At 35.3% G+C, this 16373-nt stretch overlaps 2 protein-coding genes across 3 annotated transcripts in view; one reads left to right on the top strand and one right to left on the bottom strand.

Moving 5' to 3' along the window:
• Positions 1 to 1761: 1761 nt before the first annotated feature.
• fbxl9 (F-box and leucine rich repeat protein) lies at positions 1762 to 12251 on the top strand. Of its 2 annotated transcripts, none has more exons than XM_073831862.1 (8): positions 1762 to 2094; positions 4008 to 4109; positions 4192 to 4506; positions 5390 to 6061; positions 7787 to 8005; positions 8175 to 8312; positions 8394 to 8611; positions 9486 to 12251. In XM_073831862.1, exons 1-8 carry the CDS (start codon positions 2068 to 2070, stop codon positions 9652 to 9654), a joined length of 1860 nt encoding a protein of 619 aa, XP_073687963.1. In that variant the 5' UTR covers positions 1762 to 2067; the 3' UTR covers positions 9655 to 12251. The 2 variants fall into 2 exon arrangements, with proteins under 2 accessions (XP_073687963.1, XP_073687962.1); XM_073831861.1 differs by having other exon boundaries at positions 8100 to 8312.
• A 1107-nt stretch (positions 12252 to 13358) lies between these two features.
• Positions 13359 to 16373, bottom strand: part of elmo3 (engulfment and cell motility 3) — a 33757-nt gene continuing 30742 nt past the window's right edge. Inside the window, exons 20-21 of the mRNA XM_073831860.1 lie at positions 16012 to 16092; positions 13359 to 15869 (exon numbers count right to left, since the gene is read on the bottom strand). Coding sequence (XP_073687961.1) covers positions 15657 to 15869; positions 16012 to 16092 — 294 coding nt within the window. The 3' untranslated portion in view covers positions 13359 to 15656. The remainder of the gene's footprint in view (positions 15870 to 16011; positions 16093 to 16373) is intronic.

The raw sequence follows: 16373 nt of genomic DNA, 5'->3' as shown, positions 1-16373 counted from the left end.
AGTTTTGTCAACAATGACCATGAGATTGTATGGCATCCCACTCATTAGGATAGGTTTCAGAAGAAATAAATGTTATTAAACATGAACTAAATTCAAGTTCAAATTCAAGAGTAGTTCACTTTTAGAACAAAAATTTACAGATAATGTACTTGTCATCCAAGATGTTCATGTCTTTCTTTCTTCAGTCGTAAAGAAATTATGTTTCTGAAGAAAACATTTCAGGATTTCTCTCCATATAATGGACTTCTATGGTGCCCCCAAGTTTGAACTTCCAAAATGCAGTTTAAATGCCGCTTCAAAGGGCCCTAATGATCCCAGTTGAGGAAGAAGGGTCTTATCTAGTGAAACGATCGGTTATTTTCTAAAAACATTTACAATTTATTTACTTTTTAATCTCTACACAGAGTACACACAGAGCTAGACAAGATGAGTGTTTAAGGTTAAAAAGTATATAAATTGTATTTTTTTTTAAATTAACTAATCGTTTTGCTAGATAAGACCCTTCTTTCCTCAGCTGTGATCATTTAGAGCCATTTGAAGCTGCATTTTGGAAGTTTAAACTCTGGGGCACCATAGAAGTCCATTATATGGAGAGAAATCCTGAAATGTTTTCCTCAAAAAACATAATTTCCTTTCAAATGCAAGAAAGACGTGAATATCTATATACTATATATTGTTATTAATAATTTTATATATTACTTTAAATATAGGCCTAATGATGTTTGCTTTTATATTATATTATAATACAATATATTATATTTTATTATTAAGTTATATATTATACATAACTTATTTGTGTATATTTACAATGTTTTTTAAAGAAGTCTCTTCTGCTCACCAAGCCTGCATTTATTTGATCCAAATACAGCCAAAACTAACATTTTGAAATATTTTTACTATTTAAAATAACTGTTTTCTATTTGAATATATTTTAAAATGTAATTTATTCATGTGATTTCAAGCTGAATTTTTAGCATCAATACTTCAGTTACATGATCCTTCAAAATTTATTCTAATATCTGGTTTGCTATAATTATTATTAGTATGTTGAAAACAACTGAGTAGAATTTTTTCAGGTTTCTTTGACGAATAGAAAGTTCAGAAGAACAGCGTTTATCTGAAATGGACTTCTTTTGTAACATGTCTTTACCATCACTTTTGATAAATTTAAAGCATCCTTGCTAAATAAAAGTATTAATTTCTATAATTTCCTCTATAATAAATGCTGACCTTTTAGATCTTTCTATTCAAAGAATCCTGTAAAAAATTACTCAACCATTTTAAATACTGATAATAAATAATAATAAATGAATTTTAAAAAAATTCTAAATGATTTCTAAAAGATCATGTGACACTAAAGACTGGAGTAATGATGCTGAAAATTTAGCACTGATCACAGGAGTAAATTACATTTTAAAATATATTCAAATAGAAAACAGTTAAATACTTGAATAGTAAAAATATTTAAAAGTTTTACTGTTTTTGCTGTACTTTGGATCAAATAAATGCAGGTTTTGTGAGCAGAAGAGACTTATTTAAAAAACAAAAAATCTTACTGTCCAAAAACATTCGACTGGTAGATGTATGGCTCATTTTTATGTCCTCATATTACGTTTAAATCATATGTTTAAATGAAATACAGCGCCATCTTTCGGCAAATCCAAAGTCAGAGTCCGCCTTTCATTAAACTACGTTTCCCAGAAAACTTTGCGCGCTTGCACGTGATGTCCACCGCTCTTCCTGTGTCCGTTCTGTATTATTTTCTGTTTTAAAATGTTTTCTTGCTCGCTTGTTGATGAACTAACATTTCTGGAGGTTTTAGGAACTGGCAGAATTTAGTGTGGATAATCTTACGATTCGGTTCATCCCTTAAAACTGCGTAGGAGGAAAAACAGGAGGGTGTTATCAGATGGTCCCGTGTTCATGAAGTTGACAGTCCACGACCTGCCAGTCCCTGAAGCGATTGAATGATAAACAACTTTAATCTGTGTCAACGATTTAATATTGATATTAAATTGATATTAATGACAATAAATAAGACCAAATGCCTGAAGTGAGCTCATAGTCATGGAGAGTCCACATCTACCTACTGAGGTGAGTCCCTATTGACGTCTATACATTTACTTTACATTGTAACGTTACTTTAATCATAGGACAGGATGACCAGGATGTTTTTGACACTGTAGCATGTTAATAGCATTAATAGATATGAAGAATGAAACTGTCCCACTTTTTCTTTTTTCTTTTTTTTACCCCAGTTAATATGTCTCAGTATTTGTTCGTTTTTCAAAGTCATTTTCTGTATATGGGGCAAGTTGTCACAACAAAACCTGCCTTTAAACAGCCTATTATGGGCTTTGAAGCTAAAATTGTGTGTATGTTGACGTTAATACATTTTGAATATTGTTAAATGTGTAATATTATTATTTAAACACACCCATATATATATATATATATATATATATATATATATATATATATTCAGTGAAGCCCGAAATTATTCATATCCCTGGTAAATTCTTACTTAAAGTTACTTTTATTCAAAAGTCTCCCAGAAGATAAGACGATGTACAAGAGGCATCATTGTGGAAAAAATTATTACTCATCTTTTATTTACATTTGAACAAAAAGTGGCATGTCCAAAATTATTCATACCCTTCTCAATAATCAATAGAAAAGCCTTTATTGGCTATTACAGCAATAAAACTTCCTATAATTGCTGACCAGCTTTTTGCATGTTTCCAGTGGCATTTTTGCCCATTCATCTTTAGCAATGAGCTCCAACTCTTTCAGGTTGGAGGGTCTCCTTGCATCACCCTGATCTTTAGCTCCCTCCACAGATTCTCAATTGGATTTAAGTCAGGACTCTGGCTGGGCCACTGCAAAATATTAATGTTTTTGTCTGCTAACCATTTCATCACCACTTTTGCTGTGTGTTTTGGGTCGTTGTGCTGAAATGTCCACTGGTGCCCTAGGTCAAGTTTCTCTGCAGACTGCCTGATGTTGTTGTTGAGAATTTTGATGTATTGCTCCTTTTTCATGGTGCCGTTTACTGTAATTAGGTTCCCTGCTCCACCGGCTGAAAAACACCCCCAAAACATTAGGTTCCCACCAACATGTTTGACAGTTTGGATGGTGTTCTTAGGGTTGAAGGCTTCTCCTTTTTTTACCCCAAATGAAGGCTACATCATTGTGGCCAAACAATTTAATTTTTGTTTCATCTGACCATAAAACAGAAGACCAGAAGTCTTCTTCCTTGTCCAGATGAGCATTTGCAAAGGCCAAGCGGGCTTTTGTGTGCCTTATCTGGAGAAGTGGTGTCCTCCTTGGTCTGCGTCTGTTGAACTCAGCGGTGTGCAGTGTCTGTGGACTGTCTGCCTTGAGATGTTGCCACCAGCAGAGCCCAGATTCATCAGGATGGTCTTGGTGGTGATTCTTTTTTTTACCTCTCTCACTATCCTCCTGGATAGCACAGGTGTCACTTTTGGCTTCCGACCACATCCTCTGAGATTTTTCACAGTGCGGAACGTCTTGTATTTTTTAATAATACTTTGCACTGTAGCCACTGGAACTTCAAAACATTTAGATATGGTCTAAATGTTTTTCACCTGTTAAGTTGATTAAAACAGCTGTTCCCAATGAATCAGGGTAATTAGGATGCTTTAGAACAGCTTGGACTATTTGGAATGGTATAGAACTTTGGATTTTCCCATAGACAGTGACAGTTTGCAAAGGGTATGAATAATTTTGGACATGGCACTTTTTGTTCAAATATAAATAAAAGCTGAGAAATATTTTTTTCCACAAGGATGCCTCTTATGTGTCATTTCCGGTCATAAAAAACTTGCTGGTTGAATAAAAGTAACTTTAAGTCAGAATTTGCCAGAGGTATGAATAATTTCAGGCTTGATTGTATATATTGCCCCAACCTTGATTATGTAGTTTACTCTTGTCTTAATACTTGCCAAGGAGAGCATAACCTGTGACTTTTCTCCTTTCTGCTCCAGATAATTTCCTACATATTGAGTTTCCTTCATGTAACCGATCGAAAGGAAGCATCACTGGTCTGTAAGAGTTGGTACAATGCATGCCAAGACCACCAGTTTCAGGTTTTCCTTATTTTTATTTAAACATTTACATGATCTAAAACTGTTTAGCCCACTTCCATAATTGTTTAAATTTCCATTCCAGAAAAATGTCACCTTCAAGTTTCCTGTTTCCACATCTTCACTGGACTTTATCCGTGCACTTGCAAGACGCCCTCACTTTGGCTTAGTCATCAGTCATCTTGATGGATCCAGCCTGTCAAGACAAGTACTGATGGAGGTGGGGCTTCACCTCGGCCCTCGCTTGGACAGTTTGTCTCTTCCTGGCAGCAGCATCACAGAGGCCTCGCTGCTCGGCCTCCTACCACATCTGATCGGCCTCCGCAAACTGGACCTCCAGGGGCTGGACAGCCTCTTTATGTCTGGAGCATTTTTGTCTAGAGAGGAGCACCGTCGACAGGTTACACCTTTAAGAAATTATCTTAGAATTGCTGTTGCAAAGCGGGTAGAACATTTCTGGAAACTTTCCAAAATTGTCAGACAATTCCCTAAATTTTTAGAAAGTTACCAAACTTTCTGGAAGTTTTGGAAATTTTCTGAAGATTTTCCACCAAATTTTCCAACCCACTCAAAATAGAATGTCCAATTTCTATACTGTGTACTAAAAATATTAAATTTATAATATAATAATATATAATTTATAATATATACACTACCAGTCAAAAGTCTCTTCTGCTTACCAAGCCTGAATTTTTTTATAAAAAAAAACAGTAAAATTTTACAATATTTTAACTATTTTAAATAACTGTTTTCTATTTGAATATATTTTAATGTAGGAATAAATAATAATTTATTCCTGTGATTTCAAGGCTGAATTTTAAGCATCATTACCCCAGTCACATGATCCTTCAGAAATCATTCTAATATTCTGATTTGCTGCTCAAAAAACATTTATTATTATTATGATTATTATTATTATGATTATTATAATGCTGAAAACAGCCAAGTAGAAATTTTTTTTGGCACAAGCTGATCGGTTCATTTTGCATAAACAGCCAATGAGCTTGCTGCTTCACATTTAAATGGCTGGTTAGCATTCACTAGAGCATTTTGTAGCACGCTTTCAGAGTTCCTCTGAAACCATCCACTTCCCCAGCTCTACCTGTACAGATCTGCTATGAGTTATCATATATGCTATTTGTGCTGCGGCAGTATGTCTTAAATACTCACAGCACCATATTCGTGTATATATTGGCAGTAGCAAGTACTTGTACTTGCTTTGCAGCAGCACCATCTTATTACCTAACATTATCTAATATCATGTAATCTTTGTGCAATAATAGGTCCAGAACGCTTTGAGGAACCTGGAGGAACTAGACCTGTCTGATCTGCGCTACCTCTCAGACCTTTCTTTTAACCGCCTGACGAGTTGCACGCCCAGGTTACGCCATCTGTCTCTGGCTGGATGTCACATCGCTTTCGAGTTCGATCCATACCGAGGTTGCCCGGTTGGGTTTGGCTCTTCTGCTCTGGTTTCTCTCCGTAACCTCTTGAGTCTCTTGCAGAAGCAGGCCTCCACGCTCCACAGCCTGGATCTGAGTCGCACCAGCATCACTCCCGAGTCGCTCCGCTCCATAGCTCGGGTGCCCGGCCTGCGTCTGGAGGCACTGAGTCTACGCGGTTGTAAAGAGCTGACGGACTACTCCGTGGAAATCCTCTGCAAGCACCAGAACGGTCTGAGGACGCTGGACTTGAGCGCGTGTACTGAGTTAACCAGTAGAACGGTGCTGGCTGTGGCCACTGAGCTGAAGGAGCTGCGGTCGCTGTCTCTCTCACAGGACTGGAAGATTACGGATAAAGGCCTGGCCGAGCTGATGACCCTGCCGTGCTTGAGGAGTCTGGATCTGTCGGAGTGTTTGCATGTCTGCGGTGGAGACCTGGTGAAGGGATTGTCCTCTCCACAGCCCAGAGCACAGCTGGAGACCCTCAGCCTGAGAAACTGCACATACATAAGGGTGAGGCAAAAGTGCTGAATGGCATGTATACATAAATTTTCTTTATTATGTCAGTTATCAGCCAGTATAAGAGATTTTTGTTATACTATTGAATGAAATTATATTAGATATTTAATTGTTCTTGGTCATATTCTCTACCTTTACATTTAGATTACCTTTGCCATCAACTCTCATTTAAAGCTAATATTCAAAAACAAATTTCAAATTTCTTTAACAAATTTCAAAATGATTATCTATTTTTGATACTGTAAATTAAAATGTGATGCCTAAATCCAAAGAAAACTATTTAATTTAGTTTTAAGTGGTTTATTTTTTATGTATATATTAACAAAATTATTTGTTATATATTATTCATAATGTTTTCTTATTTAAAATATAGAAATATACACATGACAATATTATAATTCTAGTATAATTTGTAATTAATGAAATAGTGTTAAAATTACTAAAATAAGTATCTGACTGTTATATTGGCTCAAATTTACGGTGAATATATCATACAATTTTAGTTTTGATATTTTGTGTTTTAAAAAAGTTTAAATTAATGTCCATTTTTAATTTATGTTTTTTATGTTTTGATGCCTAAATTGGCAAATAAAACAAAATATATAAAAGTAATTTTCGCATGTTGTTCTTGCCAGAATGTGAAGTAATATTATACAATATTTTAGATAAAAAAATATCTCAGAATGAATATCCATTTTTGATACTTAAATTATAATGTGATTCCTAAATCCACAGAAAACTGTTTAATTTAGTTTTTAGTGCTTTATTTTTTGTCTGTATTAACAAAAATATTTGTAATATTTTATTAATTATATTTTCTTATAGTTTAAAATATGAAAATGTACACATGATAATATAAAAAAATAATATAATTTGTAATGAGCAAAATAATATAATAATTACAAAAATAATTATTAGATTATTATGCTGGCTAAAATTTAGGGTGAATATATCATATAATTTTAGTTTTCATAATTCGTATTTTAAAAAAATTAAACTAATGCCCATTTTTAATTTTGTCAATTATAATGTTGGGATGCCTAAATTGTCAAATAATTTTGTTTTTATTTTTCGTTTATTATTAAAAATATGTATAATATATATTTTTTATAATTTAAGTTTTAATTATATATAAATAATTATTAGCATGTTGTACTTATATATACATGTTGAATATATTATACAATATTTTTGATAAAAAAAATCTCAGAATGAATATGCATTTTTTTATACTGTAAATTAAAATGTGATGCCAAAAATGTGAAAATGTGATGACTCAAATTTAGGGTGAAAATCACACAATTTTAGTTTTGATATTTTGCGTTGGAAAAAAATTAATTTCTAATATTTTAATGTTGTGATGCCTAAATTGACAAGTAAAACTATTTTTTTTTCTTAATTATTATTAAAAATATGTATAGTATATATTTTTTTTATCATTTCCATTTTTTATTATATATAAATAATTATCATACTTGCCAGATATCTCAGAATGAATATCAATTTTCAGTCTGTAAATTATAATGTTGTGATGCCTAAATTTACTTAAAGTTTTTAGTGTTTTATTTTTTATGTATGTATCAAAAATATTCATCTTGTTTAAATACTTTGCCAACTTATAATTATATGTAAATGATCATTTGTTTTTAATAAAATATTATCAAAATCTAAATCTAATCAAAATAATTGTTAGCTTATACACCCTGTGTCCTCAAACAGGATGCAGTCATGTTCTCCCTGACGCAGCTGCTCGGTCATAACCTGAGAGAGCTGGACCTCACTTCCTGCGTCTACCTCACTGACCTGAGTGTTCGCGCCATCGCAACGTACCTGCCTGCGCTGGTGGTGCTGCGGCTCGGCTGGTGCAAGGAGATCTCTGACTGGGGGCTGCTGGGGATGGTGGAGCCCACAAAAGATTGTGAACCAAGAGACAAAGAGGTGGGATTGCCCTATTTCTATTAATTTTTTTAGCTAATGTAACATTTTAATAATCATTGCACACAGTTCACTCATAAATGTTCCAAATGTAAAGGAGGATAAAGGCCCAAGCTTTACTAGGACGTTTGGAAACATGGGGTTTTTTCAGCCTCCCAGTCTGCCCTTCCAGGAGAAGCCACGTCTCGTGACAGAGGAGGACCTCGGAGCATTTAGGGATCAAGAAGGAGCGTCGCTTTTGGCTCTCAGGGGTCTTCAGGAGCTGGACCTATCGGCCTGTTCCAAGTTAACTGACACCAGTATCACACAGGTCGGTACCTCAGTGACTAAAACATGCACGTTCAAATAATAACAACAGGATATGATGTTAAAATGTTCCTGGCTACCTCAGGTACTCCGTTTCCCAGATCTGCAGCGTCTCTCACTTTCTGTGCTGCCTGAAATCAGCGATGACAGCTTGGTATCAGTTGCTCTTCACTGCCGCAGCCTCACCAGCCTGACACTCAGCTACTGTCCCCAGATCAGTGACCAGGGCATGGCACGGGCCCTTCCGCTCCTCCACAGACTGCAGCATCTGTTCCTGGCCTGCTGTGACGCGATTACTAATGAGTAAGTGACGTCATCGTGTCATCCATGTTTTTGTACTTAACAAACTTACAGGAGAAGTTCACTTCCAGAGATAAATTACTCACCTCCTTTTCATCATTTCATGTCTTTCTTTCTTGCCTTCGTAAAGGCATTGCCCTTGAGTTTGAACTTAAAAAATGCAGTTCAAATGCTGCTTCAAAATGCTCTAAACAATCCCAGCCGTGGAAGCTAGCTAAATGATTGGTTATTTTCTATACTTTTAACCTCAAATGCTCATCTTGTCTAGCTCTGTGTATTCTGGTTCAAGACAGGGTAGGTCGAAAAACTCCCATCTCATTTTCTCCTCCAACTTCAAAATCACCCTACATCGCTGCAGAAGTACCAACCCAGTGTTTACAAAGTGAACTTCAAACACTCTTTGCAATAAAAAAGGTAAAACAGCGATGTAGGACGATTGAAGTTGGAGTAGAAAATGAGATGGGAGTTCTTCGACATTTGTCTCGAACCAGAATACACAGTGTACACGCAGAGCTAGACAAGACCAGCATTTAAGGTTAAAAAGTATACAAATTGTAATTTTTTTTTAGAAAATAGCCAATCGTTTTGTTAGATGAGACCCTTCTTCCTCGGCTGGGATCATTTAGAGCCCTTTGAAGCTGCATTGAAACTGCATTTTGGAAGTTCAAACTCATGGGCACCATAGAAGTCCACTATATGCAGAGAAATCCTGAAACGTTTTCCTCAAAAAACATAATTTCTTTACGACTGGAGAACGAAAGACATGAACATCTTGGATGATAAGGGGGTGAGAAAATTATCTGTACATTTTTGTTCTGGAAATTAAAAAAATTGAAAGTTAAACTTCTCCTTTAACACGCTTAATATGTTCCTGCAGAACTCTTTCTATAATTGCGCTGCACTGCGACAGACTCCGGACCCTCGATGTGTCCATGTGTAAGGACATAACCGTGCACCAGGTGGACCTCCTCCAGTCTCGGCTGCCCTTCCTCGAGAAAGTCCAGTGTCGCTTCGCCAACGGTGCAGATTTTACTATGGTACTATGAATCTGTAATAGTGTGTTAGTGTCTGTCAGCGTTGCTGCCAGAAGTAAATTTTCTGTTCATTGCTTCCATAGGAATTTAAAAAAAAGTTTTAAAGTCTGTGTTAAGCAATATTAAATAGTCACATTACAAAAAAAATATATTTTTTAAAATTTAAATGATAAAAAAATAGCAATAAAATAAGGTATCAAAATCTTGAAAAGAATAAGCAGTATAGACCAATTTGATGTAGATGTCACAGTTACGTAACTTGCAGCTGCGCACGCATTGTGGTGGCAGAAAAACACTGCTAACAAGTGGAGGTGGTAACATAGCGGACATATTGTATTAGCCTCACAGTTACAGAATGAAATGCTATTTAAAGGAGCAGTAAAGATAATGTACTCACCCCCTTGTCATCAAAGATGTTCATGTCTTTCTTTCTTCAGTCGCAAAGAAATTATGTTTTTTGAGGAAAACTTTTCAGGATATTTCTCCATATAGTGGACTTCAATGGTGCCCAGAGTTTAAACTTCCAAAATACAGTTTAAATGCAGCTTCAAAGGGCTCTAAACAATCCAGCCTAGGAATAAAGGTCTCATCTACCGAAACAATCGGTCATTTTCTAAAAATCTATATACATTTCATCCTCAAATGCTCGTCTTGTCTAGTTTTGCCATGTACATGTGTACTCTGTGTAATCGGAGTCAATGCATTTAGGGTATGTCGAAAAAATCCCATTTTCTCCTCCAACTTCAAAATCATCTTACATCGCTGTTTTAACTTTTTTTTTTTGTAAAGGCCATTTGACCTACTTAGCAGTTCAAACTCGCAGGCACCATAAAAGTCCACTATATGGAGATAATTCCTAAAATGGAAAAACATCATTTCTTTACGACCGAAGAAAGAAAGACATGAATATCTTGGATAATAATGGGTTGAGTACATTATCTGTAAATTTTTGTTCTGGAAGTGAACTACTCCTTTAAACCTATAACATTTTCATAACATTTACCTCACAATTATGACAGTTTTCTTGCAAATGCAAGTTTATGTCTAGTTCGGATTTCATAACTCGATTTAACTCAGCAATAGCGAGTTTCTCAATTCTGAGGAAAAAAGTGTGGGATAAAACCTTTTTTTATTATTTTATTCAATGGCAGACTGCTACGTGAAAACTGTAATTTTCTGCCTAGATAGGCTCCGCCCACAAGTAAACGTCATCACTATTTGCAAACACAGAATTAGTATTTTTTCTGCTCTCAAATGCTAGTAAACACTTGTAGGGAAGCCGCTGCCTCTTAAAACTGTCAATTACAACCTGAATGGATGTATTTAGCTTTGTCTTCCTGTTTTTATACCTGCTGAAGGTAATGATCGATAAGTAGTTTGACCAATAGCGTGCAGGCATTGTACATAATTAACCAATCGTGGCACGTGAGAAGGTGGGAACTACAGAGAATGGCCAAAGCGATGCAAATAAGTGTACATGTTAGATATGTGTTCGTTCATTTATTCCACTTGAAACGTGCTGCACAGACCGATCATTGTAAGCACTGTGAGAGCTAATCAAAAGCACAAGGAGCCGTCTGTTTTCTATAGCTTTCACGGATGTCATACAACAATCAGTCTGCAAACAGCCAAATCCTGGATATTTTAGGCAATATAGAAATCCTGGCCCAGATGGGTCCAGTAAAAATGGTACATATGGTTACCCTATCTCTAATAATTCTCTGAATTGCCTTTACACGGACTTTAAAACATTAGAAGCCATGAGCAAAACCTTCAAGAGCAAAACAGTATTTGAAAAGTGGACAAAAACACAAAGGTCCAGCACTTGACTGAAGGAAAAAAACTACTATCCCATGAAGAACTGTGAATGACAATCTAATTAAAAACAATGGGGAATTATTAAGCTATTAATTTAAAGGTTGATTAAATTTACAGAAACAATATATTTAAAGTTTCTTACCAAAATATGGTTCCCTGCAGAGCTCTTTTGGTGTTATTTGCTCACCGTGATTCTCTAATTGGTGGCATTTTCCACAAAGCATTATGGGTAATGTAGTTTCCCACCCCAAATAAATAATAAAAAAATAAAAAATAATGTAAACTTAACAAGTCATGGTTCAAAATCTATTTCATTATAGAGAAAATGAACAGAGCTTTACTTCTGGAACATGACAGTTGAACTTATATTTAAAGCACTTTAAACTCAGGCATGAAAACGTAATCAACTTCTAAATGCTGTATTGTTTTTGCTTAGGACCATAGTTGTATTATTAATGTGGTGAATCACTGCTTCTGAATGAAACTGACACCGCGTCTACACCTGAAGCGAGTAGAACCTATTATAATCGCTGCTGTCTACACTGGATGCGATGCAGCGTGACGCAACAAGACAAATCTCAACAGTAAACTGATACCTCATACTATTTATGACACACTGACACAAAGTTCAAATGGTTTGCAAGGCTCGCTTGTCGCGGCCAGTGTAGACAGACTTTAGCTGTCGCATCCGGTGTGAACGTGGTCTGAAGGTCCAAACATTTCAAATGATTCCAGTAGTACTGTAAACATGATCTGCTATTGATTAGTAGATATAAAGTATACATCAGTAATTATTTTGTAAGAATTATATTCTTTTGTCTTTGATTAAATGTGCGGTCTTTATAAGGCCACACTTTACAACATATTTGTTTTTTCAGCGCCAGATAAGAGTGAACTTTCAGGTTGCATGACTATGAGTAATAAGCTCAAAGGTCTAGTTTTATAATAGTCTGTTGCTCAACCTATATATACACAGCTATCTACCTATATAGGCCTTGCTACAGAACTGGTGCTGTCCCACAACCAAATCTTATTCATTTACTAAGATCCTTTCATTATCTGTTGAACCCACAATAATATTTAAAATGTCAGTAAGCTTAATATATATAAAATCATCATTTATTGGGTACTTCCAATTGGGAGGTGGCTGTACCGAACCCTAACCCCTAAATTTCAACTTATGAAAATGATATTGAAGTAATTTTTGCATTTTATTGCAAATTTTTAGTATGTTAAAATTCTCTAATGTGATGTGGTCGAAAACCAAAACATTAGTCGCTACCGAAACATGGGATTTTTTTGTCAAAAATAAAGTATCAACTAAGATGATAGTGTTTGGTTCAGTGTATATTCAAACTGATGAATCTTTAACTTTGAAATCAGTGTGAATAACTTTATGCCTTTTACAAAGAAAAATTGGATTCAAAATACAACAAATCTCATAAATCACACTTAAAATATTGTTAAAATCATAATTATTGATTTACCTCTGAAAACTTTTTAATAAAACAGCAAAAATATATTTACAAGGAGGATGTTAGCAATATCTTAATAGGTCAATATAACCCTTTTAATTAAATTATATATTACTGTGTTTCGGTAGTGACAAATTTGGGGAGTGGACAAATATTCCAAAACTTTCTAAAAAAAACCAATGAGAATTAACTACTGAAAAGTGTAACTTGGATATTATACAATTAGCATACAAACAAAATTTGTAAAAAAAAAAAAAAAAAAAAAAAAAAAAACTTTTCTTTCCAAGACATATCCAACTCTGACTTTGAACCAATTCTATAGAATGGCCCATGTATATATTCTAACTAACTTGAATAAATTTTTAGCAGACACTGTTATACTGAAAGTTGAATAAATGCACACAATAAAAGACATTAAGGCTATTATAATAATAATATATATTCTTTAATTCCATATAAAGGATAAACAAATCTTGAATTAATATCACGTACCATTGTCAGCTGGTAAAGTGGCCACATCGTTGATCAAGATTGTTAGGCAAAACCAAAAGTTTAACAAGTAAAGCTATATACAAAACAGCAAATACAGTACATGGATTTTCTTTTTCTTTTTTTTGCTAGATCAATGTTGTCATTAGATCAATATCAGTGGATTACACAAGTGGTTATCACAAATCCTGTATATTTTTCCACACATTAAAGTTGTCAGCTCTATTAATGCATTTTAAAATGCCACCACATACATTTTTGATCTTGATGCATTGTATGCATTATAAATCAACATACGATGAAGTGCTTGTTACATGGCGATTAAACCACATTTAGATCTTTAGCCAAAACATGATTATCTTCCATACAAAATACCAGTTTAAAATCCTACACGGCTAGTTGTATTTTAAACCAAAGGGAAACTGGCTATAGCAAAACGGAGTAGTTGGACCAAAAATAAAATGAAGGGAAATTATGTACATCAAGAAATCACACCAAACCACTTGGCCAAACTACTCCTCTAATAACACACAAATTATTAGAACTCCAAACCATTTTCCATATGGAGTTTAATCCCACTTCAGTACCAAACATATTGATCACCTATTTATTCCAGCAAACTGAACCTAAAATGAAAACTGTCATTAATTACTCACCTTAATTTTGTTCCAAACCCATAAGACTTTCGTTCATCTTCACAACACAAATTAAAATATTTTTGACGAAATCCTGTATAGACAGCAGCACAACTGACACGTTCATAAATTTACAGTTGAACCACTGATGTCACATGGACTATTTTATCGATGTCCTTACTACCTTTCTAGGTCTTGAACGTATCAAAGCTCTCGGATTTCATCAAAAATATCTTAATTTGTGTTCTGAAGACGCATTTGGAACGACATGAGGGTGAGTAATTAAAGGAACACTCCACTTTTTTTGGAAATAGGCTCATTCTCCAACTCCCCCCGAGTTAATAAGTTGAGTTTTACCGTTTTGAAATCCATTCAGCCGTTCTCCTGTTCTGGCGATATCACTTTTAGCATAGCTTAGCATATATCATTGAATCCTATTAGACCAATAGCATCGCGTTCAAAAATGACCAACAAGTTTCGACATTTGTCCTATTTAAAACTGGTCTCTTCTGTAGTTATATCGTGTAGTAATACCGGCGGAAAATGTAAAGCTGTGACTTTCTAGACCGATAAGATTAGGAACTACACTTCCATTCCGGCGTAATAGTCAAGGAAGTTTGCTGCCGTAATATGGACGCAGCAGGCGGAGTAATATCACGCAGCGCCTGAAATTAGTTCCCAGCAAGTTAACGTTCAATGTGACCGCCGTGATATTACTGCGCCTACTTCGGCCATGTTACGGCAGCAAACTTCCTTGACTATTACTCCAGAATAGAAGTGTAGTTCCTAAACTTATCAGCCTAGAAAATCGCAGCTTTACATTTTCCGCAGGTCTTAGTACACGATATAATTACAGAAAAGTCAAGTTTTAAATAGGACAAATATGGAAACTCGTTGGTCATTTTTGAACGCGATGCTATTGGTCTAATAGGATTCAATGATCTATGCTAAGCTATGCTAAAAGTGATATCGCCAGAACAGGAGAACGGCTGAATGGATTTCAAAACGGTAAAACTCAACTTATTAACTCGGGGGGAGTTGGAGAATTTGCCTATTTTCAAAAAAAAGTGGAGTGTTCCTTTAATGACAGAATTGTCATTTTTGGGTGAACTAACCATTTAAACTGTATAACATCATACCAGATGAGTACCATTCCCACAATCATGAAGGGAACAAACTTTTTTTTTTTTCAAGTCCAAATGTTTATAACATACACTTGATTCTTTTTTCCCCCTCCCAAATAAGCTGCTTGTTGCCATTGAATGCCTTTTAGTACAATTTTGGTAGAAGCTAAATAAGTAAAAAGGGGAAAAGTACCACAAAAAGTGTGCGTTTTGACAAAAAAGGCACGTTAGATACAATAGGCCTTTAACTAATAAAACCACTCAACGCAAGGCACTTATATTACAGCTCAAACAAACACGTTCTGCAATTACAAAGTGCTCTTTCTCTCTCCTTATCAAGCTCTGTAATACTATCAAACGTCTTCCAATCTGAAACCTGCATTTCTGCTGCCACCGAGTGGCCATTTCCAGTTGTTTCCTGTCTTGGCAATGCAATAATAACCGCTGCGGACCACATGCTTATGGCTCTTGTGTTATTGTTCGGCTTGGCTGAAGTCGTAGCAGAAGTTGAAGTTGCTGGGTGGTTTGGGGATTGGCGGTGCCGTGTCTGGGATCGGGACGTTTTCCAGGTCTAGGAGGCGGAGCTTGATTTCCATAGAGAGGAGAATCTCTAGTTCGCTGCGCATGCTCTCGCTGCTCATATCTTTACCCAGAAGCACGTTAAGCCCATCTGTCCATAGACAGAACTGAAAGACAAGAAGTGAAAGATAAAATTAGGGCTGCTAAAGTTTTCCCAGTCGGTTAAATTAGCAATGGTTGAGCTGAGTTAACAGTACAATAGCTCAGAGCTCCCAGCAGTTCAGTAGTGGAAAAATATGTTAAACTCACATCTGTTCTGGAAGAGGCGATGAAATTCAAGCTGTACTCTTCAACGTCATATGTGATGCTGAAAGCCAAGTCCAACACTTCCTGCGAAACCAACCACAACCCAGAACACAGTTACAGTTCAGTTTTGTTATCCAATGAAAGAAGAAAACCTGCAAAATTTGAATAACTTTTGAATTAATGCCAATGTTTTAAAGTCAACACATTTTGGTCATTTTCCACCTATTTTGATACTGTTCAGTTTCAATTTTGATGTCACAAAGCCAATTTGTTTTTAAATAAACTAATAAATTATTCTTATTATAATAAGACCATGAATGAGAATTAACCAAATAAATATGCTAAATTTCAAGAATGCACGGCAT

The sequence above is a fragment of the Garra rufa genome, chromosome 25 (genome assembly GCF_049309525.1).
Source record: "Garra rufa chromosome 25, GarRuf1.0, whole genome shotgun sequence".
Classification (NCBI taxonomy): domain Eukaryota; kingdom Metazoa; phylum Chordata; class Actinopteri; order Cypriniformes; family Cyprinidae; genus Garra; species Garra rufa.
Note: the sequence above shows the minus strand (reverse complement) of the source record. Positions and strands in the feature narration are given on the sequence as shown.

Coding starts and splice junctions, on each gene's coding strand:
- fbxl9 (XM_073831861.1), top strand. CDS start 2,068: ATGGAGAGTCCACATCTACCTACTGAG. Junction 4,507..5,389: donor GAGAGGAGCACCGTCGACAG/GTTACACCTTTA, acceptor GTGCAATAATAG/GTCCAGAACGCTTTGAGGAA. Junction 8,313..8,393: donor CTGACACCAGTATCACACAG/GTCGGTACCTCA, acceptor TGGCTACCTCAG/GTACTCCGTTTCCCAGATCT.